Source organism: Thamnophis sirtalis, unplaced genomic scaffold, assembly GCF_051295495.1.
Source record: "Thamnophis sirtalis isolate CommonGarterSnake01/CBP01778 unplaced genomic scaffold, rThaSir2_p1.2 scaffold_5, whole genome shotgun sequence".
In the NCBI taxonomy this organism is placed as follows: domain Eukaryota; kingdom Metazoa; phylum Chordata; class Lepidosauria; order Squamata; family Natricidae; genus Thamnophis; species Thamnophis sirtalis.
Genome location: NW_028261385.1, coordinates 85,865,725 through 85,889,614, shown reverse-complemented (window position 1 = coordinate 85,889,614; position 23,890 = coordinate 85,865,725). Strand labels below are relative to the sequence as shown.

Sequence of the window (23,890 nt, the reverse complement as noted above, 5' to 3'; positions counted from 1 at the left end):
CACCCGACTCATATGATTCGTGATGACACGCCCCGCTTGTCCATCATTGGCTGCAGGTGATAATGCCACATCACTTGGCCTATCTGTGCTGCAGGGAATTTGATGCACCCAGTAGTTGAATTGTAACTGTTGCGATGGTACATCGTGTGATTTCTTTCTTAATATTTTAATCCCTTCATACTAACTGTTGAGCAAAAAAAGAAAGTGGTTGGACGAATATGTACAATATGGATTCACATGTATAACGGAATGTGATGGGAGTCAGCATCCTAACTGCATGATTTGCAATGCCAAGTTGAGCAATTCTAGTCTAGCACCGGCAAAACTAAGAGAACACTTCCTTAAGCTGCATGGAAAATACAAGAACACAACGCTCGCTGAATTCAAGGTGAAGAGAGCTAGATTCGATGAAAAGGCTACTCTGCCTGTTCTCAGCTTTGTACCCACCAACAAACCGATCCTCACAGCATCGTACGAAGTTGCTTACCTGATCGCAAAGCAGGGCAAACCACACACCATTGCTGAAACACTCATAAAATCAGCTGTGTTGAAGATGGCGAATATCATGCTGGGAAAAGCGGCTGAAGTTAAGTTGTCCCAAATTCCTCTTTCAAATGACACCATCAGCGACAGAATAGAGGACATAAGCAAAGACATCTTGGCTCAAGTAGTTGCAGATCTGATTTCAAGCCCGGCAAAATTCAGCCTTCAACTCGACAAGACCACAGACGTTTCCAATCTAAGCCAGCTTGCAGTATTCGTGCGCTATGTGAAAGACGACGTGATAAAGGAAGATTTTTTATTTTGTAAGCCTCTTACAACAACAACTAAGGCAGCCGATGTGAAGAAACTTGTGGATGACTTCTTCAAAGACAACAATCTTTCGTGGGATATGGTTTCTGCAGTTTGTTCGGACAGAGCTCCAGCCATGCTGGGAAGAAAGTCTGGTTTTGGTGTGCTAGTGAAAGCCGATGCACCACACATCATTGTTACACATTGTATTCTGCACAGGCATGTGTTGGCAACAAAAACCTTGCCTCCAAAACTTGCAGAAGTATTAAAAATTGTAGTGGAATGCGTGAACTATGTGCGAAATAGTGCTCTGAGGCACCGCATCTTCAGGGAGCTGTGTAAAGAAATGGGATCTGAATTCGAGGTACTTCTGTACCATTCTAACATTCGGTGGTTATTTCGGGGACAGGTGCTGAATCGTGTTTTTGCCGTGCGTGTGGAATTAGCCCTGTTTTTGCAAGAGCACCAACATTGTCATGCAGATTGCTTCAAAAATTCTGAGTTCATTCTCATTTTAGCGTACATGGCTGATATCTTCACAGCTCTCAATCATCTCAATCAACAGATGCAGGGCGGTGGAGTCAACATCATTGAAGCGGAAGAAAACCTGAAGGCTTTTCAAAAAAAGCTACCATTATGGAAACGACGAATAGATAACGATAACTTTGCAAACTTTCCCCTGCTAGACGACTGTGTAAGTAAGATCGAAGATGTATCTGGAATCGGAGACATTTCTGTATCCGCGGAACTGAAGCAAGCAATTGCCACACACTTAGATTCGCTTGCAAAGTCTCTCGATGGATACTTCCCTACAAGAGAGTCATATCCAGCATGGGTGAGACAGCCGTTCATGTTTAGTGTTGAGACAACAGATGCCAATGATGAATACCTCGATGAAATCATTGAAATTCAGCAGAGCCAGGTTCAACAGGAACTCTTCAGAACAACAACGCTCTCAACGTTTTGGTGTCAGCAAATGGTAACGTACCCTGTTATTGCTAAGAAAGCTCTGGAGATTTTCATACCGTTTGTTACAACATATCTTTGCGAGCAATCCTTTTCGAGGATGCTAGACATAAAAACGAAGAAAAGGAACAGACTTTGTTGCGAAAATGACATGAGAGTGACACTTGCCAAGGTAAAGCCACACATTTCTGAACTGGTCTCTGAAAGGCAACAGCAGAAGTCACACTGATTTGCAGTAAATATTCATTCTTATGTTTTTGTTTTTGTGTGAAAATCATGGTTTTGTTCTTTAATGGTTGTGTTCATTTTGTGCACCTATGTATAAGGTGACCAGATTATCAGATTGGTAAAGAGGGACACCTTTGACCGGGGGGGGGGGGGGGGCTGATTAAAAATTTTATACGGAGCAACAAAATTTTTCATACAACGCAAAGAGTATTGTAATATTTTTTTTATTTCAGCATAACTACAATTTACAAATATAAATTGTAACTGTTGCCAAACATCAAAATTTTGATCACATGACCATGAGGATGCTGCAACGGTTGCTAAGTGTGAAAATGGTCACTAAGTGTGAAAAATGGTCATCAGTCACTTTTTTTCAATGCCATTGTAACTTGGGTCAGTATACCACCTTTCTTTAAAAAAAGAATCCACACAGAATAAATTGAAGTAAAACATTTCAAACTATTCCACACAGAATAAATTGAAGTAAAACTATTTTTAAAAATTCTATGCACAATATATTTCAAAGTATTGTGCATAGAATTTTGAAAAATGGTTTCACTTCAATTTATTTTGGATAGAATCCTTTTTTAAAATTGTCTTAGACAAATTTAAAAAAAGATTCTATCCAAAATACAAAATACCGAGAAAGTGCGGATGATTTGGTCATAATATTGGAACAACCGCAGGAATCCAGTATGGTTTTAATGAATACAATTAATCAATATGGTCAAGTGTCTGGCTTTAAAATAAATTTAGGAAAAACCAAAATATTAGCTATAAATATGAATATTAAACAAAAGGAAGAATTAGGAGTGATGCTAGGATGTGAGGTAGTTAAAAAAGTCAAATATCTTGGAGTTAACATTTTAACTTCAAATGGGAAATTATATAAGCATAATTATGAACCACTTTGGCATAGTATACAGATGGAGATGAAAAAATGGAAGAAATTGCACTTATCTTTGCTGGGTAGGATAGCGGCAGTGAAAATGAACATTTTACCAAAATTTTTATTTCTTTTCCAAATGTTACCTATACTTTAAAAAGATGCGAACCTTTTAGAATGGCAGAAGGGTATCAACAAATTTGTATGGGCAGGAAAGAAGCCGAGGGTAAAGATGAAAATAATGCAAGATGTACGTGAGAGAGGAGGATTGAAACTACCTAATTTAAAACTATATTATGATGCAGTGGCATTATCTGTAATTAGTGATTGGACTCATTTAACCAATGATAGAATATTGAATATTGAGGGACACGATCTAGTATTTGGTTGGCATGCTTACTTGTTATTCAACAAAAAATTGGATAAGAATTTTAAAAGTCATATTTTAAGAAATGCTTTACTGCGGGTTTGGAAAAAATACCAATATAAATTAAATGACAAGATACCCATGTGGGCAATTCCTAGACACACAATTGAAAATATGAATATAGCACAAAAATAGGACAGAATTACTTACAGACAGCTTCTTACCTCGGAAAGGGGGGTATTACAATTAAAATCTTTAGCAGTATTAAAAGAGGAGAAGGTAGTTCAAACATGGTTCCAGTATGGGCAATTACAGGCTAGGTGGAAAATAGATCAAAAAATTGGTTTTATCCAAGTTGAGGATAACTTGTTTAAACAAATAAGACATCAAAGCTTAATGCATACAAAGAGGATATATAATGTATTAATACAGATGGATTCGGAAACAGAATTAGTTAAAGATTGTATGATAAAATGGGCTCAAAATATTGAAGAACCAATAATGTTGGATACATGGGAAAGAATCTGGGTAAGAAATGTGAAATTTACACAAGCTCAAAATCTGAGAGAAAATTTTTACAAGATGTTCTATAGATGGCATTTAGATCCTAAAAAGTTGGCTTCTATGTATCCAAATGTACAGCCTAAATGTTGGAGGTGTGGTTCTCTCGATGCTACATATTATCATATATGGTCGACCTGCCAAAAGGTTAAGGCATTCTGGATAAAAATATGGTGGGTTATGCAAAATATTTTTAAAAGAACGATAAAGTTTACTCCTCAGTTATTTTTACTAGGTATATGTACTGACTTTACAGTGGTAGAGACTAACTTGATTCTGCACCTAATAACTGCAGCAAGACTGTTGGTGGCGCAATACTGGAAGAAGGAAGACTTGCCTACAATCCAAGAATGGACATTGAAAGTCACAAACTTAGCCGAGATGGCTAAAATATCGGCATATCTTAAAGATCACTCAAATGAGAGATATAAACGACACTGGAAAAAATGGATTGACTATATACAAAATAAATACGGGACCAAGAAATTCCAGTTAGCCTATGTTTAAGATCAGAAATGATTTAAACTGTTTAAAGTTAGTTCAGTAAGCAGAAGCTAAGGTCAATGTAGAATGTCATTAATTTCTTTATTTCTTTTTTCTCAATAGATTTTAGACTGTGTTAGTTAAAAATCCATACCGTGTACGGGTTCTGGGAAGTCGGGGGGGGGGAAGGAGGAGGGGGGGTGGAGGGAGGGAGGGGCATACAAAAAAAATTGTACTTCAATGTTTTAATGATTGACGAATGATGAAATATTTGTGTTTTTTAAAAGAAATAAAACCTTTGGAACACAAAATACAAAATACCAGCTGCAGTTATTCACTTAAGAACTGTGGCAAGAAAGATGATATAATGGGCTTTGTGACCAAAGTTACAATGGCATTGAAAAAAGTGACTGATGACCATTTTTCACACTTAGCGACCATTTTCACACTTAGCGACCGTTGCAGCATCCTCATGGTCACGCGATCAAAATTTTGATGTTTGGCAACAGATTCATATTTATGATGATTTCAGTGTCCTGGGGTCATATAATCACCTTTTGACAAAGTCAAATGGGGAAACCAGATTCACTTATGTTACTAACTTATCAGCTGCAGTTATTCATTTAAGAACTGTGGCAAGAAAGGTGGTATAATGGGCTTTGTGACCAAAGTTACAATGGCATTGAAAAAAGTGACTGATGACCATTTTTCACACTTAGCGACCATTTTCAGACTTAGCAACCGTTGCAGCATCTTCATGGTCACACGATCAAAATTTTGATGTTTGGCAACAGTTACAATTTATATTTGTAAATTGTAGCTATGTTGAAATAAAAAAGAATTACAATACTATTTTTGCGTTGTATGAAAATTTTTGTTGCTCCGTATAAAATTTTTAATCAAGCCCCCACCCCCAGTCAAAGGTGTCCCTCTTTACTGAAAAACTGGTCACCTTGCTTTTTAGGATGCTGTCTAGATTTGCCATAGCTTTCCTCACCAGGAGCAAGCGTCTTTTAATTCCTTGGAATTGGGTATGTCTAGTTTAATGAAAAGAAGGACCGAGGTATTGTATTGTGGTTGCTGCAATTAATATACTTAATAACTCCATTTTTATTCTTTATTTTTTAATAATAATTTTCATAACAGTTGCTCCTGTTTTTGTAATTACTGTTTTATATTATTATTTTAGTGGAGAGAGAGTCATTTCTATTGAGATGTACACATTTGAACAATAAATGCATTTATTTTCATATTTAAGGAAAGGCATCATCTATAAACTAAGCAAAGGTGTAGCTTCCAAGATGTGCCCTTGGGATCTTGAAGTTGGTGGGAATCTACTCAGAGATTAATTGAGGAAAGCTTAATTACAGGGGGTTCTTAACTTAAATCTACACAGAATAAAACTATTTTAATAAATCCTATGAACAATAAATAAAATATTATTTTTAAATACATTAAAAAATAAAAGAAAAAAAACCACTTACCAGTAGGCAGACACTCCAAGTCAATCCAGAATGATGTAGATGTTAATACAAAGAACTGAGCAAATTAAAATGGTTAAATAGTCCAGGGAAATAGTTTTCAAAGAAAAAAGAAGAGCCACCATTTTTCCCACACGAGCAGACCTCCAACCTCCATGCCCCTCCCCTCCGGAAAATCCAGAAAGTAAGAGTCACTTCCCTCTCTAGCCAGGTATTTCCTGCAGCTCTATGGTAATGGGTCATTTTTTCTTATAAAAGTGAGTAAAAGGAGCGGGGGGGGGGGTCCGTTTTCTTGCTTTAAAGTTTTAATATCTTCAATGAAAGTACTGAGACAGAGAGAGAGAGGTTAGTTAGACAGGGTGTCTTTTGTCTTGCCCCAGTTAGGATTTCTTAAGCAAAGCCACTGGGCTTTCAACATGAAGCCAGAAAATCGGGACTTTTTTAAAACGCGCCGGGAAACGGGACAAATTGTTATAAAGCATGATTGTCACGCTGAAATCGGGATGTCTGGTCACCTTACCTATGTATAAAAATATACCTATGTATAAATATATACCTAAATATATACCTATGTTCTGAATTTGAAACAATCATATTTTATTTTTCCAATTAAGAAGGGTTCAGTGAATGCGCATATGAAACTGGTGGGGGTCAGTACCTCCAACAAGGTTAAGAACCACTGATTTAAGTGAACTGAATTTACATTAAATTAACATAAACTCCCCCCCTTGCTTTGGAATGTTGAGACATTGTCAATCTCCCAATGAGTTAGCCTGTTCCACAAATGGAGGCACATTGGATATTCATTGGTGCCTGTTGCTCTTCTTTCTTAGTTCAGTATTTGCTTTGCAATTTTCTTTTAACTATTCTATTATTCAACAAGTAAAAGTGAGGGGATGTCATTAAGTTCGAGCTGGGAAAAGAAGTTAGTCTCCCATGCCATTTATACAGGCAGCCAGACATCACTCAGCATTTCCTGCAAGGAAACGCAATTTCTTTTGCTTCCCTGGGCAAATATAAAAGCATTGACTTATTTCTTAAAATGCAGATGCCACCTTACAAACCCAGGGTACCATACCATTCGGAGTGGCTTAAAATTACACAGCTTTCTAAACAGTTAAAATAAACACTCCAAGCCCAATAGTTCAGACTGACCATATTAAACCCATCAATGCGTCAGCCTGAATGAAATGTTTCTAAGTGACTGGGAAAGTGAAAATGTGAACAAATCAGCAGCGGGAGAGATTAAAAGGCCTGGGGAAAGAAACTATTGTTGCCTGGCACTGAAATGACAAGGAGGGCAGGTCCAGGGGACCTTCCAAGAGGGGGGTGCATTTCAGAACGTCTACACTGTCTTTTCATAGAAGGGCCTTCAGGATCAGCTTCTGAAGATGATCTTGAAATTCAGATAGAAAAAACATATGGAAAAAAGTACTGCTTCTGATAGTGTTCCTTTCCAAGTTATGAAGAACTAAACAGGGAAATACCCAGGGGGGCCTTCAAAAATTTCAGCAGTGGGTTGTCTGACCAGTTGCCGGGTGAGTGTGGCCATGGTGGGCATGGCCTAGTTGGCCTCCTGCACAATGGCAAGGGGGGCATTTTCACCTTCCCCAGGCTCTGGAGGCTTTCCTTGAGCCTCTGGAAGGGCAAAAACTTCCCTCGGGCTCTGGAGGCCTTCCAGAGGCCAGAAATAGGCCCATTTCCAGCCTTCCAGACCTTCCAGGGTGCTGGTTTTTCCCCTACCCGAGCCACTGCACGGGCGCTGCACTTACCTCACATTCAAAAGGGAGCGCTTAGAGACTCCAGGAAGGGGCAGGGTGGGCAGGCCCAGCCAAGGATGGGATTTGGAAGTTCTCTGAACCAGCCATAATGTTAGCTACAGGTTCTCCCAAACCTGGGCGAACCCATAGCAGCTCATCCCTGAAAATACCAGTATTTTCATTAGATTTAGAAGTGACTTGGGAGCCTGAAATAAGATTACCAAATACCCAGAAAAAAGGAAGATTGTGTCCACATTTTTATCCTCATGTCTTCCATCTGGCAGTCTTAAACTCAAATGTCCAACTTTTTCAGTGTCTTGGAGTTTGTTTGGACTATTGTCACAAGAATTGTTATTCAAATATTTTGTGACCTTGTAAATTCTTTACTTCTTTCTTACCTTCATCAGTCAACAGACTCAATAACTTATTTATTTCCTTATCACAGCAGCCAACTTTGACCCACCCCCTTCCAAACTACAATCACTGTAGTTTTTAGATTACATTAGCAGTCCCCAACCTTCATGGCTTGGCAGCCCAGTGTGGGGGGAGAAGGGTACTGGGCCATGCAAGCGACTCAATTTGCACAGGTTGAACTACAGATGGGTGCATGCGCGCTGGCCCACCACTCACACAACCTGGTTGCATATAGGTCATGGCCCAGTTGTGGACCACAGCCCAGAGGATGGGGACTCCTGGATTACATTTCTCTTGTGAAATTTGGAAGGCATGTCATCACCAATTCTGTCCTATCAAAATTTTCTTGACATTCTTCACAAGCATTGTGGGGAAATTATTTTGAAGGAAGAATGTATTATGACAAGGATTACTATATTAATGTTCTTGGGGAAGGTATGAGAGAGCCCTTAAAGAGAGATACAATTTTTTTTTACAAAGTCTTGAGAAAGAGGAAAGCATGAGAAGGAAACTCTGTCAGGGTAATGATGATTTAATAGCTGACCAGCTGCTGTAATGCTATAATACTGTAATGATGATGCAATGGTAGGATGGTACCAATCAATTGTATTTGATTGTTACCACTTTAACATCTATATTATAAGAGAGGCCCTGTTGGGGCGTATCTCTCTCTCCATGCATGCTTCCCTGCTGTAGCTGCTGATTGATTGTTTGATCTTTGCCTAGTAATAACTGTATGTATGTGTCTGTGTGTGTGTGTGTATGTGTGTGTATCTATATCTATGTCTGTCTGTCTGTCTGTCTGTCTGTCTGTCTGTCTCTATCTATCTATCTATCTATCTATCTATCTATCTATCTATCTATCTATCTATCTATCTATCTTTATGTCTGTCTGTCTGTCTGTCTGTCTGTCTGTCTGTCTGTCTGTCTGTCTATCTATCTATCTATCTATCTATCTATCTATCTATCTATCTATCTATCTATCTATCTATCTATCTATAGAGATAAACCACTATTTATTATTAAAACCTCTGTTTGATGTCATTGTTCCTGGGTTGTCTCACATAGTCACACTGTGTGCACTCTGACAAAACTCAAAATAGCACCACTTTTATTTTATTTCATGTAAGATGGAACAGAGAGAAACTTAGACAGGCTTCCAAGCTATTGCTATTCTATCTTGCTGCAATAAAGATAATTCCTAGAATTCCGGTATCTTAATCTGGCCTATCTTGAAGAGGTGATATGAGTTACAAATTGTGGCCAAGCCTAAATTAGTTAATGTTCTTTGATCTTGTGTCCCCACTCCCCATATGTAGGCCTAAATTTTAAAATATTCATGATTTTGACTTGGAAATATTTTCATTAAAGCTTGGGGAAAATGTTCTGTAGATGTAACTACTAATGTGATTCTTAGAGCACGTTTTGGGGAAGTTTGGAACTTTATTAACATTGGTATGCCGCCCACTCCCAGGGGGACTCTGGGCGGCTTACAGACAACTAAGGAATATAAAAAAATTAAAAATAGAAATATAGTTATTTAAAATTACACAACATACATACCACTTAAAATGGGGCTAGATGCTGATCAACAGCCCCAGGCCTGCTGGAACAGACAGGTCTTAGTAGCTTTACGGAAGGCTGGAAGAGTAGTGAGGGTCCGGATCTCTATGGGGAGATCATTCCATGGGGCCAGGGCAGCAACAGAGAAGGCCCTCCCCTGGGGCGGTCGCCAGCCAACATTGACCCGCCAATGGCACCCGGAGGAGGCCCCATCTGTGTGATCTTATCAGTCTTTGGGAGGTAAATGGCAGGAGGCGGTCTCTCAGGTAACCAGGTCCTAAATCATGTAGGGCTTTAAAAGTAACGACTAGCACCTTGAAGCATGTCCGGAGACCAATGGGGAGCCAGTGCAGCTCACGGGGGATAGATGTAACATGGGTGTATCTAGGTACACCCATTATCGCTCACGTGGCTGCTTTTCTGGACCAACTGCAGTCTTTGAGCACTCTTCAGGGGCAGCCCCATGTAGAGCGTGTTACAGTAATCCAGTCTTGAGCTGACGAGGGTGTGAGTGACCATCCGAAGGGCCTCCTGGTCCAGATAGGGTCGCAACTGGTGCACCAGGGGAACCTGGGCAAAGGCTCCCTGGTCACAGCCGACAAATGATGTTCTAACGTCAGCTGTGGATCCAGGAGGACTCCCAAATTGCGAACCCTCTCTGAGGGGCGTATAATTTCACCCCCAGGCTAAGAGATGGAATAACTGGACCATCCTTGGAAGGGAGCATCAATAGCCACTCAGTCTTGTCGGGATTGAGTGCAAGCTTGTTCACTCCCATCCAGACCCTGACAGCCTCCAGGGACTGGCACATCACTTCTACTGCTTCGCTGAGTTGGCACGGGGCGGACAGATACAGTTGAGTATTGTCCGTATTGGTGGTATTTAATCCCGTGCCGGCGTATGATCTCACCCAGCAGCTTCATGTAGATGTTAAATAGGAGGGGGGACAGGATCGAGCCCTGCGGCACCCCATAATTGAGGGGCCTAGGGGTCGATCTCTGCCCTCCAACCAACACCGACTGCGACCTGTCTGAGAGGTAGGAGGAGAACCACTGTAGGACGGTGCCTCCCACTCCCGCCTCTCGCAACCGTCACAGAAGGATACCATGGTCGATGGTATCGAAGGCCGCTGAGAGGTCAAGAAGCACTAGGATAGAGGAATGACCCCTATCCCTGGCTCGCCAGAGATCATCGATCAGCGCGACCAAAGCAGTTTCTGTGCTGTAACCAGGCCTGAAACCCAACTGAAAGGGATCCAGATAATCAGTTTCATCGAAGGTCTGTTGGAGTTGAAAGGCCACCACCTTCTCAACAACCTTCCCTATGAAAGGGAGGTTGGAGACTGGACGATAGTTGTTCAAAATGGCTGGGTCCAGAGAAGGCTTCTTCAGGAGTGGTCTCACCACCGCATCCTTTAAGGGGTGTGGGAAGGATCCCTCCCGAAGAGAGGTGTTAACAATCATCTGGAGCCAGCCACATGTCACCTCCCTGCTGGTCGAGACCAGCCAGGAGGGGCACGGGTCCAGTATACAGGTGGAGGCACTCACCGCTCCCATGGCCTTGTCCACTTCCTCAGGAGTGACAAGTTGAAACTCGCTCCATAAAATCTGCTCAAGACTTTCCCCCGGCGCCTTGGCTGGTACTGTCCAATTGGAGTCCAGGTCCATCTGAATCCGAGCGATTTTATCCGACAGAAACTGGACAAATTTCTCAGCTCTACCCTGTAAAGGGTCATCCGCATCCCTCCCTTTCAAGAGGAAGCGAGCTATTCTAAACAGGGCGGCTGGGCGCGATTCTGCGGATGCAATAAGAGCGGAAAAATGCGCACATTTTGCCGCCCGTATCACCACTAGATAAGTCCCAATAAAGGCTCTTAATTGTGTTTGGTCTGATTCAGAGTTACTGGTCCTCCAGCGTTGCTCTAGGCATCTCTTTTGACGCTTCATCTCCTAGAGTTCCTCGGTGAACCAAGGAGCCCTCCTGGATCCACTACCGTGGAGAGGCCGTAAAGGCGCAATCTGGTTTAGAGCCTCCGCCCCCGCTGTATTCCAAGCAGCGACCAAGGACTCCGCCAGACTGTGGACGAGAACGTCAGGTGTTTCACCAAGCGCCGTCTGAAATCCCATAGGGTCCATCAGGCACCTGGGGCGGAACCACCTAATCGGTTCCTCCTCCCTACAGTGGGGGATTGGTTTCCAAAAGTCAAGCCTCAGTAGGAAGTGATCAGACCATGACAAGGGCAAGATCTTAATGCCCTTCAAATCTAGATCACGTTTCCACTGCTCCGAGAGAAACACGAGGTCAAGCGTGTGATCCGCTGTATGAATCGGTTCCCAAATTACTTGGGTCAAGTCCATGGCTGTCATGGAAGCCATGAACTCCTGTGCCCCATCAGAGTGTTCACCTAGCGAAGGCAGGTTGAAATCCCCCAGAACAATAAGCCTGGGGAACTCAACCGCTAGCTCGGCTACTGACTCGAGGAGCACAGGGAGGTCTGTTGTAATGCTGTTGGGAGGTAGGTATATTAGCAACAAGCCCGCTTGACCCCCAAGGTCCAACTTCACCAACAGGGACTCACACCCGACAAGTTCCGGAGCAGGGATCCTACGAGGAACTAATGACCCTCGGATGATGACTACCACTCCCCCAGCCCTTCCTGGTGTCACGGCTGATGGAGCACCTGAAATTCTTCTGGGCACATTTCAGTGAGGGGGACTCCTCCCTCCTGCCCCAGCCAGGTTTCAGTAATACCAGGTCTGCCCCCTCATCTAATATTAGGTCCCGGATGAGGGGAGCTTTGTGAACCACAGACCTGGCATTTAGCAACAGCAGCCTGAGACCAGGGCCCTGGCAACTCTCGCCATCTGGTCCTGGAGTGGAGCTAACGGGGCCAGAAGGAGGGATTGCTGTGACGTAGCGAACCCTCCTTCCCCGGTAATGGCTCGCCCTGAAGCTCCCATCGTACCTGCCCCTCCCTGTCATGACCATAATGCTCCAGCCCACTCCCGCACCCACAGACACCCCTCTATCTTCCAAGGCCCCCGTTCACCTTGGCAGGCCATTCAAACCAGACACTCCAGGTTGAATGCTATTGCACTCAGTGGAGGGGGCTCCAGGCCACACCCTCAATCCCCTCATGTGCACCAGACAGACATTCACCTCATACATACCCCACAATAGGTTAAAAAGTACAACAATATAATAATAAAATAGGGATTAAACTAATTTAAAAGAAAGTGGGATTCATTCGCTCACAAACATACACATATATACCACACACGAAAGAGAAAGGTTGTGCAGTTGTTAGAAAAGATGATGGTATTGTGCGAGTGAGTCCGTACGTAAGTTCGTAAGTTCGTGGGTCAGAAACACAGCAGGCAAAACAGAGTGGAAACAGGGAGGTAGAGTATCTTCTTTCCCCAATAGCGTGGTAAGAGGGGAATAAGGGTCCAGGTGGCTGCAATCAGGTTCCTGAGATAGTGGAGGTCGGTGGTAATCATAGCCCGGGAACAAAGTTACAAAGTTGGGAGTACAGGGGTCCAAGATTATGAGCATAAACAGAAGGAACCAGATGGTACAGATGGCAAAGAAGTTCAGAGGGGGCTGAGATGGCGTCCTTGGCATCGACGGGCGGCGATGGTCATACCAACTAGGACCAGATCGTAAGTCTAATGTCCAGCAGCCATGAGCAGGGAAGCCAGATGACAAAAAAAAACCCTTATGAGTGAGGACAAACAGAGGGCCATCAAAAAAGGAGAGGCCGCACCGCAGGAAAAGGCTGAGGGAGGTAGTCTAAGGGGCCGTAGCAGAGGCTGCAAGGCCAACTGCCTGATCTTATATCATCCCATATCAAACCGACTACCCCCTCTCTGAAGCCAGCCAGCAGAGACCAAAAAGATTCCAAAAAGAAACGGGGGCAAGATGTCGAGAAATGCCAGGAACCTCAAGTAATGAAAAACACCAAAGTAGAGGGAGGGGGGGTGCCTAAGAGACTGCTGCAGCAGGGGATATGCCAGCTGCCTTGTCTCATCCAGCGTCGATCGAATCACCAACCTCCTCTTGGTAACAATAGTCCACCTCCTCTTGGTAACAAAAGTCCTCCAGCAGACCGATGATCACCAGGGCTCCTCCCAATCGACAAGGGAAATAGGGCTAGGTCCTTAAAGCACAGTAAAACGCTGATCCAAGCTCTTTGTAGATGGTTTATAGGTGTTTGAAAATGCCGAAAGCGGTGCCTTCAGCGCAGCGGCGCCATTTCCACCACCCCTCACCGAGCCCTGCAAGATTGCTCCAGGCTGCCGCATAGGCCAGAGGACGACTGGCAGTAATGACCCTCAGGATATCGCTTATTCAGGTCCCCTGAATTTCGTTCAATTGCAGGGACCCCCTTTCGCATGGCTCTGACCTAAACCGCCAGGTTTTTTTCAACGTTTTTCTGCTCCACCAGACGGAGCAAAGGGAGCCAGCGGCCATCCCACCTCGCACTTGCACAAGGAGACTTGCTCAGAAGTCTTAGAGCAGGGGTGTCAAACTCGATTTCATTGAGGGCCACTTCAGGATTGTGTTTGACTTCAGGGTGCTAGGATGGGTGTGGCCAGCTTGACATCACTCGTGTCAGGAGCGCCTGTGGTGGCCCGAGCACTCTGCCAGCAAAAATGGGCTCATAAGCTCCGTTTCTGGCTGTGACGGCCTCCTGCAATCCTCTGCCAAAGCAAATGGAGCTTAGGATGGCCACCCACAGCCCTCGCAACCTCCATTTTCAGCTGTGTTGGCCTCCTGCAACCCTCTGCCAGTGAAAATGGAGTTCAAAAGGGCCTGCCATGGCTGGTCCTTTGCTGTTTCCAGGGTGGCCCCACAGGCCAGATCTAAGCACCTTGTAGGCTGGATCTGCCCCCAGGCCTTGAGTTTGTAATCCCTGTCTTAGAGGGAAAATAGCAGTAGACTTATATACCGCTTCATAGGATGCTTTCACAAATAGTAGAAAGATACTACAGTTACAGAATTTCAGAAGCAATTCTTCCAAAGCTTTTTAAGTGTGCTCCTAACATAATCTTTGTTGTTAGTTTGACCCCAGTCCTTCCCTCTCATTTGGTGGCCAAAGTATTTGAGTTTCATCTTCAGGATCTGGCCAGCTAAAAATCAGTCAGGGTTGATCACCTTGCAGTCCAAAGGATTCTCAAGAGTCTTCTTCAGGGTGATAGTTCAAAGGCTTCAAAGGTTGTAAGCATAACCTTACTAATCATTAAATCATTATATTGTTGAATCCAGACTTTTTAGAACTGGGAGACCAAACATATGCCTCATGGTGAGCACAAAACTAAAGTATGAAATAAATGCAGCATGTTTGCACACCATTTTGTGGCATGTGCATGATATAAAGCAAAATTCAAATACCATGATTAACCTCTCAACAACGTTGCATTATTTGCACTAGAACTGGGGTACACCTGGCCATTAATTGCTATGTATCAACTGGTTGTGATTTATTGGAAGTGTGAGTAACATAGAGCAAAGGTTTTCTTCTTTAATAAACGGAGACAGACATATTCATCTAAATGGAGGCTGGACTGGAGGGCAACTAAGACATTTTCATTGCAAGACTCACACTTTCCAACTTCGAGAGGTCTGCCACTATAAATGCCTAAGCAGGAAATACTAATGTATTTTGAGATGAGGATTTAAGAGCTTCATATCATTTTATGTAATGCCTTGAAATGAGAGCCTGCCATAAAGTGATGAGCACTGAGCACTTTTAAATTACTATTAAAATTGCCTGAAGGCAGATCAAACATGCCTGGTGCCAAACACTTGATGCCATCCTGCTAGAGATAAGTGTTGCATTTTTGGTGCACTGATTCTGTCATAAATATTTAATCTTTCTGTGAAACTGCCATTTTTTTCATGTTATGTCATTCATTTCCCCACCCCAAAAAAGGTAAAACTGTTGCTTTTCTGTTCTATCTTATGCATGTTTTCATTGCTGGGTTTTTATTATACTAATGGCAGCTAATTCCCAATCATGCTTAAGTATCATTCAATTTCACTTCGTAATCACTTATGAGCTTTTTTACATGATGATATCCATTTAGTTGTGTCCTACCCTTGCCAATTCTATGGGCCAGGTCTCGCCACATCTTCCAATCTTGCACTGCTTCTTTGAGTTGTTCTAGGCTTTGGCCAAAAGGGACGTGGTGGCTCAGTGGCTAAGACACTGAGCTTTGTTGATCAGAAAGGTCAGCAGTTTGGCAGTTTGAATCCCTAGCACCCCATAACGGAGTGAGCTCCTGTTACCTGTCCCAGATTCTGCCAACCTAGCAGTTTGAAAACATGTAAAAATGCAAGTAGAAAAATTGGAACCATTTTGGTGGGAAGGTAACAATGTTCCATGTGCCTTTAGTGCTTAGTCATGCCGGCCACATGACCACAGAGACATCTTCAGACAGCACTGGCTCTTTGGCTTTGAAATGGAGATGAGCACCGCCTCCTAGAATCAGGAACGACAGCACATATGTGCAAGGGGAACCTTTACTATGCTTTGGCCGATGTTAGCTTTGATGGTGTCGAGCCGCTGAGTTCTTAGGTGGCCTGGCTTCCTTTTACCAGTAACTCTTCCAAACACAATTGCTTTCTCCAATGAATTCCTCCACATGACATGGACTAAATAAGAGAGAAACAGTCTGTTATTAGCCTTCAAATGACATGTCTAGTGTTATGAGCTCCGGTACATTTTTTTTTGCATTTACACCCAGGTAAATGGGCATAGAATTGCCCATCTTTTCTACAACCTTACCTTGATAGTCTCAAGATTTGCGCAGAAAAATCCTCCATAGCTCTTTAGAGCTTGCTGTAGACTTCACCAGGAAGGAAAATCTACTATGGTTCTGCTAGTGGCAGTTTTCTTCCTTATCAAATATTTCCTGAAACAAGATGGCGATCTGAGCCAAAACTTCTAAAAAGAGTATTAACAGAATTTAGGCAGGGGGACTCAATTTTGTCAATCCAGGAAACACATCTGGATGGATAGCATATGTAAAGGATCTGAGATGCTAGTATATTGCAGACTGAAGATCAGTCAGCACTGGGAATTGAGGGATAAAAAATGTGAATAACACATTTCTGTATTGCATCAACAGAACCAGAACATGCAGATCATAAAAAAAGGTTTTGCTTTGATCAGTATTAGATTCATACAGCCTTCAGTTCATAGCATGGGATGGAATTCACTGGATATCAAAAAAATGCCTATCATATCATAGGAGACGTTTATTAAATGTTTGGCTGGAGTCAAGTCAACTTCATTTCCATAGCCAACCAAATTGATTTCTTTGCGGTAAAATTTGGTTTCACTTGATTTATTCTAAATAAACCCATGATGGCTTCTGCTAAGCCACACAGTCATTTCAAAGTACTTACACATCAGTTGCTAAGTATCAATAGCACCCCATTTGAAAATAACAACACGTAGCCTTTTCCAGTTATCTGGAACTGCAGTATATCAATTCTCCAGGATTTCTCAAAACGTTACAGAAAGGAGATATAAGATGATATCTGAAAGCTTCTTCAATATTCTGAAGTGCAGTTGATATAATCCTGGAGGCTAAAGCTCATTCATAGTAGCCATGTGCTCCCATTGGTTTATTTCTCTTTGGTCCAGAAACATCAACAACTATAAAGTTCTGGAATCCACAATTTACAATTCCAAAATATAGGAATCTGTTTTGCTACTTTTGGAGTTCTTGTAGCATCTTTTCATCTCTCAATTCCTTTTCTTTGGATTTCCTCTATATCAGGGATGTCAAGCTCATGGCACACAGGGGCCTACACCTGATTTAGCAAATGGGAAAAAAGTCATGATAGGTCACGTGTCGACAATGTGATGCCATGAGTTTGACACCCCTGCTCTATATTCTAGGAGGGTGTGTGTGTGTGTGTGTGTTCTTCTCCTGGGTCCATCTTTATAGATAACCTAAAGGGGGGCAGAGTTGTAAGACAGTTTCCCTGAACCCAAGAGGGCTATCAACTGGCACTTATGAGATCTATCATTTTTGTGATCTTCAGAGAAGACACCAAGCTTGGAATTCATCTTAAGTTTATGTGAGCCATTCCCTTCTTTTAAAATATTCCTCTGGTGAACAACAAATAACAAGAAAAAATGGCTTTCCTCCCAAATTTCTAGTTGTTTGTTCAAGAAGCTTGTTCTCTGGTTCCCTTATATGTCCCCTTAAGTTGTCTTAACTAGATCAGAAGCAAGCTATGTGCCAATTACAAACAATATGCAATCAATAAGAGTCAGTAGCCTCTTACACTTCTCTGCGTCTTCCTCTTCTCTCTTCAGCCTGTTCCCTTTTCTTAATTGAATTCTCCCATGAAACTTGATTTATTTTCCCTGTTCGTTGACTCGAGTGACTGAGCTCAAGTTTATTATATTTAGAATCTAATATAAATATTGCAAAACATAATTGGGGAAATGTAATTCAATATTATATTTCCAATCGCGTTTGGGCATCTAAATATAATAAAAATATATAGTGGCTGCTGCATCCATGTAATTTTTTAATGAAGTGTAGTGTGCATACTAATAACATGCCTAGGTCACTAGAGTGTACTCTAATATATTTAATTTACTCTAGAGGTAGAATGAGTAATTGGATATTTTAACAAAGTGAATGAACAAATTGGATTCTGTTGTTAACTACATTTTCCTGATCCTGACTTTTTTAAGTACCATAAGCCTACATCCTGTATTTGACTTTAAAATATATTTACATTTTTTAATAGTGATAGCATATTGAAATATAGGTAGTCCTCGACTTACAGCAGTTTGTTTAAACCATTCAAAGTTACAACGGTACTGAAAAAAGTAACTTATGACTGTTTTTCACACTTATGACCATTGCAGTATCCCCATGGCCACATGATCTAAATTCAGATACTTGGCAAGTGACTCACATTTATGATGGTCACAATATGTATATGATATATATGTTGTATATGTATATGTATATGTATATGTATATGTATATGTATATGTATATGTATATGTATATGTATATGTATATGTATATGTATATGTATATGTATATGTATATGTATATGTATATGTATATGTATATGTATATGTATATGTATATGTATATGTATATGTATATGTATATGTATATGTATATGTATATGTATATGTATATGTATATGTATATGTATATGTATATGTATATGTGTATACGTGCTTGTGTGTGTGTGTATGCATGTATGTGTGTATGTATGTATGTATGTATGTATGTATGTATGTATGTATGTATATGTATATATGTTTTATTTGTGCTGGGTTTCTGTCTGGATGGTCTCTTGTGACGAGCCGAAGGACAGAGAATGGAAGTAGTGATCTTCCTCCCATATATATGATTTTTACAACCCCTGGTAAGCCCCAATTATGGGAGGAAGCTAACTGCTTCCAACATCTGTCAATCGGCTCGTCACAAGAGTCCATCACGACAGAAACCCAATGTTTTTACTGTTGCCTTTGTTATATTTGTGTTTTATTTGTGCTGATAAATAAATAAAGGGAGACTAGTATAGATCTATTTCAAGCTATTTAGCTCTCATCAGCTAGCCATACCCTTACTGGGATTCGAACCTGTGCTGTATTGCATCTTAGGCAAACGTCTTAGCCATTAAGCCACAGGTCTCCTCCTTATCAGCTGAAGCCAGGGAAGAAGGTATATATTTAATGTCACAACCCTTGGTAAGCCCCAATTATGGGAGGAAGCTAACTGCTTCCATCATCTGTCAATCGGCTCGTCACAAGAGTCCATCACGACAGAAACCCAATGTTTTTACTGTTGCCTTTGTTATATTTGTGTTTTATTTGTGCTGATAAATAAATAAAGGGAGACTAGTATAGATCTATTTCAAGCTATTTAGCTCTGTTTCAAGCTATTTAGCTCACTTCTCATCCAAGAAGCTTCTTCAGTTCTGGATGAGAAGTTGAAGAAGCTTCTTGGATGAGAAGTGAAACATCTTCAAAGAAAAACCAGGAAGTCAAACATAAAGATATAAATGCCGTTTTAGACATACAACCCCCCCTCCCCCCCCCACGGTGACAGTCATTCACAGGCCGGTATGTTTTACTTTATATTGTTATGTATGATTCGTCTTGCTTATGCCGTTGTATTTATGTCGCTGTACTGTTTTTTCTGTTTTTTAAAGGTAATAATGTTTAATAAAAATTATATTTTAAAAAAAAACAAAAAACCAGGAAGTCCAGTTTCCTCGTGAAAAAGTATCTTTGGGTAGTAACCATTACCTGGATGGCGGAGAATCTCCATAGACATTTAGCAATAGCACTTGGACATACAACTCCATAGCACTTTTACAGAACTCTCCAGGGAGGGGGGTTACAATGTAAGCATTATTTGCATATTGTCCCCAACAATCTGGTCCTCATTTTACCGACCTTGGAAGGATGGAAGGCTGAGTCGACCTTGAGCCACATCAGGATTGAACTCCAGATTGAGTTTGAGTTTGAGTTTCATTTTATTTATATGCCGCCCTATTCCCTACGGGACTCAGGGCGGTGCACAAACCCGAAGGAGGGGAAGGGAAAAACACAAAAAATACAAAAGTACAGGGCATTTAAAAAACAACGAATAGCCACCCTGTCGAGAGGGGAAGGGAACTCATCGACCCCAGGCCTGCCGACACAGCCAGGTTTTAACGGCTTTTCGGAAGGCCTGGAGAGAGGGTCCGAATCTCTGCGGGGAATTCGTTCCAAAGGGCCGGAGCTGCCACAGAGAAGGCCCTCCCCCGGGTAGTAGCCAGATGACATTGGCTGGTAGACGGAACCCGGAGGAGGCCTACTCTGTGTGATCTAATGGGTCTTTGGGAGGTAATTGGCAGCAGGCAGTCTCTCAAGTACCCAGGTCCAATACCATGAAGGGCTTTATAAGTGACAACTAGCAACTTGAAGCGTATCCGGAGACCAATTGGTAACCAGTGCAGCTCGCGGAGGATAGGTGTAACGTGGATGTATCGAGGTGCACCCACAATCACTCACGCGGCTGCATTCTGGACGAGCTGAAGTCTCTGAATGCTCTTCAAGGGCTGCCCCATGTAGAGCGCATTGCAGTAGACCAGTCTTGAGGTCACGAGGGCATGAGTGACTGTTGTGAGTGCCTCCCAGTTCAGGTAGGGATGCACCAGGCGAACCTGGGCAAATACTCCCCTGGTCACAGCTGACAAATGATGTTCTAAGGTCAGCTGTGGGTCCAAGAGGACTCCCAAATTGTGAACCCTGTCTGAGGGGCGTAAAATTTCACCCCCCAGCCTGAGTGATGGAGTACTAGCCAAATTTTTGGGAGGAAAACACAACAGCCACTCGGTCTTGTCTGGATTGAGTGCAAGCTTGTTAACTCCCATCCAGACCCTGATAGCCTCCAGGCACTGGCACATCACGTCAACCCCTTCACTGAGTTGGCATGGGGAGGACAGATACAACTGGGTATCGTCCGTGTACTGATGGTATTTTATCCAATGCCGCCGAATGATCTCACCCAACGACTTCATGTAGATGTTAAACAGGAGGGGGGACAGGACCGAACCCTGTGGGACCCCATATTTCAGGGGCCTAGGGGTCGACCTCTGCCCCCCGACCAACACCAACTGCGACCTGTCCGAGAGGTAGGAGGAGAACCACCGAAAAACGGTGCCTCCCACCCCCACCTCTCATAACTGTCGCAGAAGGATACCATGGTCAATGGTATTGAAGGCCACTGAGAGGTCAAGGAGCACTAGGATGGAGGAATGACCTCCATCCCTGGCTCTCCAGAAATCATCGGTCAGTGCGACCAAAGCGGTTTCTGTGCTGAAGCCAGGCCTGAATCCAGAATGAAAGGGATCCAAATAATCGCCTTCATCCAAGAACCGTCGGAGCTGAAAGGCTACCACTTTCTCAACAACCTTCCCAACAAAGGGGAGGTTGGAGACTGGACGGTAGTTATTCAAAATGGCTGGATCCAGAGATGGCTTCTTCAGGAGGGGTCTCACCATCGCTGTCTTCAATGCTGGAGGAAAGAAGCCCTCCCAAAGGGAGGCATTCACCATCGCCTGGATCCAGCCCCACGTCACCTCCTTGCTGTTCGCGACCAGCCAGGAGGGGCACGGGTCCAGTGCACATGCTCCCATGGCCTTGTCCACTTCATCAGGAGTAACAGGTTGAAAGTCAGTCCAGAGATGTCGCTCAAGACCCTCCCCCGGTACCCCGGCTGGCTCTGCGCAATTGGAGTCCAGGTCCATCTGAAGCCGAGCAACTTTGTCCGTGAAGAACTGGACATACTCCTCCGCTCTACCTCGTAATGGATTATCTGCAACCCTCCCATTCAGGAGGGAGCGGGTTACCCTAAATAAGGCGGCAGGGCACGACTCAGCAAGCTTTTAATAGTGCTCGGTCTGACTTGGATTTACTGGACCTCCAGCGGTGCTCTAGGTATCTCTTTTGGCGCTTCATTTCCCGGAGGTCCTCAGTAAACCAAGGAGCCCTCCTGGATCCACTGCCACGGATCGGCCGTAAAGGCGCGATCCGGTGGAGAGGCTCAGACGCTGCTGAGTTCCAAGCAGCAACTAAGGTCTCCACTGGACTCCAGGCGAAAGTATCAGGCATAACACCAAGCGCCATCTGGAAACCCTGAGGATCCATAAGACGCCTGGGGTGGAACCACCTAATCGGTTCCTCCTCCCTACAGTGGGGGATTGGTCTCCGAAAGTCGAGCCTCAGTAGGAAGTGGTCCGACCATGACAGGGGCAAGATCTCACTGCCCCTCAAACCAAGATCACAACTCCACTGTTCTGAGAGAAATACGAGGTCGAGTGTGTGACTCGCTGAGTGAGTTGGGCCCTGGATTACTTGGGTCAAGCCCATGGCTGTCATGGAAGCCATGAACTCCTGCGCTCCATCAGAGTGTTCGCTGAGTGAAGGGAGATTGAAGTCCCCCAATATCATAAGTCTGAGAACTCAACTGCCAGCTCAGCTACTGACTCGAGGAGCGAGGGGAGGGCTGTCGTCACGCTGTTGGGAGGCAGGTACATTAACAACAAGCCCACTTGACCCGCAAGGTCCATCTTCACCAGCAAGGACTCACACCCGACAAGCTCCAGAGCAGGGATCCTACGAGGAACTAAGGACTTTCGGATAACAATGGCCACTCCCCCACCCCTTATCTGGGGTCGCAGTTGATGAAGCACCTGAAAACCCTCTGGGCACATTTCAGTGAGAGGGACTCCTCCCTCCGGGCCCAGCCAGGTTTCAGTAATACATGCCAGGTCTGCCCCCTCATCTAAAATTAGGTCCTGGACAAGGGGAGCCTTGTGAACCACAGACCTGGCATTTAGCAACAACAACCTGAGACCAGGGTCCTGACTGCTCACGCCATCTGGCCTTGGAGTGGAACTAACAGGGCCAGAAGGAGGGATCCCTCTGACGTAGGGAACCCTCCTTCCCCGGTAATGGCTCGCCCTGAAGTTACCGCCATATCTGCCCCTCCCCAATATGACTCCAATGTTCTGGCCCACTCCCACATCTATGGTTCCTCCACCCTCTCCCCAGGCCACCGGATTCACCAGCAGGCCCTTCGACACACACATCCAAGGGCCGGAATTAAGCCTGGGCCCCCTAACATTTCTGCCAAAGCACTCAATGCAGGAGCTATGCTCCCGGCCCACCATACACACACACACACACACATACAATCAATCAATCCCCACAAACAAGTTAAAACAAGGGAAACAACAATATCATAGTAAAAGTGGGAACATTCAGTCAACCACAGTCATACCACACACTCTCCATACAATTAAAAATTACAAAAATTACAAATTTATAAAAATTATAAAAATCGTGCAATATAGCAATTGATCAAATATAGTCCAAAAAAGCTGAGGAGGGAGTAGTGTCCAAGACCTCCCACACGAGCACCCGAGGTCCAGGGAGTAATAAAAGAGACATACGATGATAATAATAAAGAGAGAGTCCCACTTCCAGATTGCAATACTGCACTTTGCCTGCAATATGGCACTTTAACCACTGCACCAATGGGCTGTCTCCCTTCCACACATATCCCCTTCCTCTAATTTTTCTCTCAAACTTCATGTGTCTTCTCTTATTTTCAGATTATACTGAAAATAATAGGGGTGGGCTGCTACAGAATCACCCAGGTTTGGAGGAACCCGTAGCTAACGTTATGGCTGGTTCTGGGAACTTCCACATCCCACCCCTTTATATGTGTGTGTGTGGTGGTGGTGGTTACTAAGAAAACATCATGGTTGTTAAGCAAACCCATTGTCCATAAAGAGTGTTTTCTGTCAGAAACCAGAAGTAAATGCTGATATCAGGCAAAGA

At 43.3% G+C, this 23,890-nt stretch overlaps 1 protein-coding gene across 1 annotated transcript; it reads left to right on the top strand.

The window, feature by feature from the left end:
• The first annotated feature begins 277 nt into the window (after nucleotides 1-277).
• On the top strand, nucleotides 278-1,987 carry LOC148045452 (protein FAM200C-like). Its single transcript, XM_087717011.1, has one exon. The coding sequence runs from the start codon at nucleotides 278-280 to the stop codon at nucleotides 1,985-1,987; it is 1,710 nt and encodes a 569-aa protein (XP_087573137.1).
• The last annotated feature ends 21,903 nt before the right edge of the window (nucleotides 1,988-23,890 follow it).

Coding starts and splice junctions, on each gene's coding strand:
- LOC148045452 (XM_087717011.1), top strand. CDS start 278: ATGATTTGCAATGCCAAGTTGAGCAATTCTAGTCTAGCACCGGCAAAA.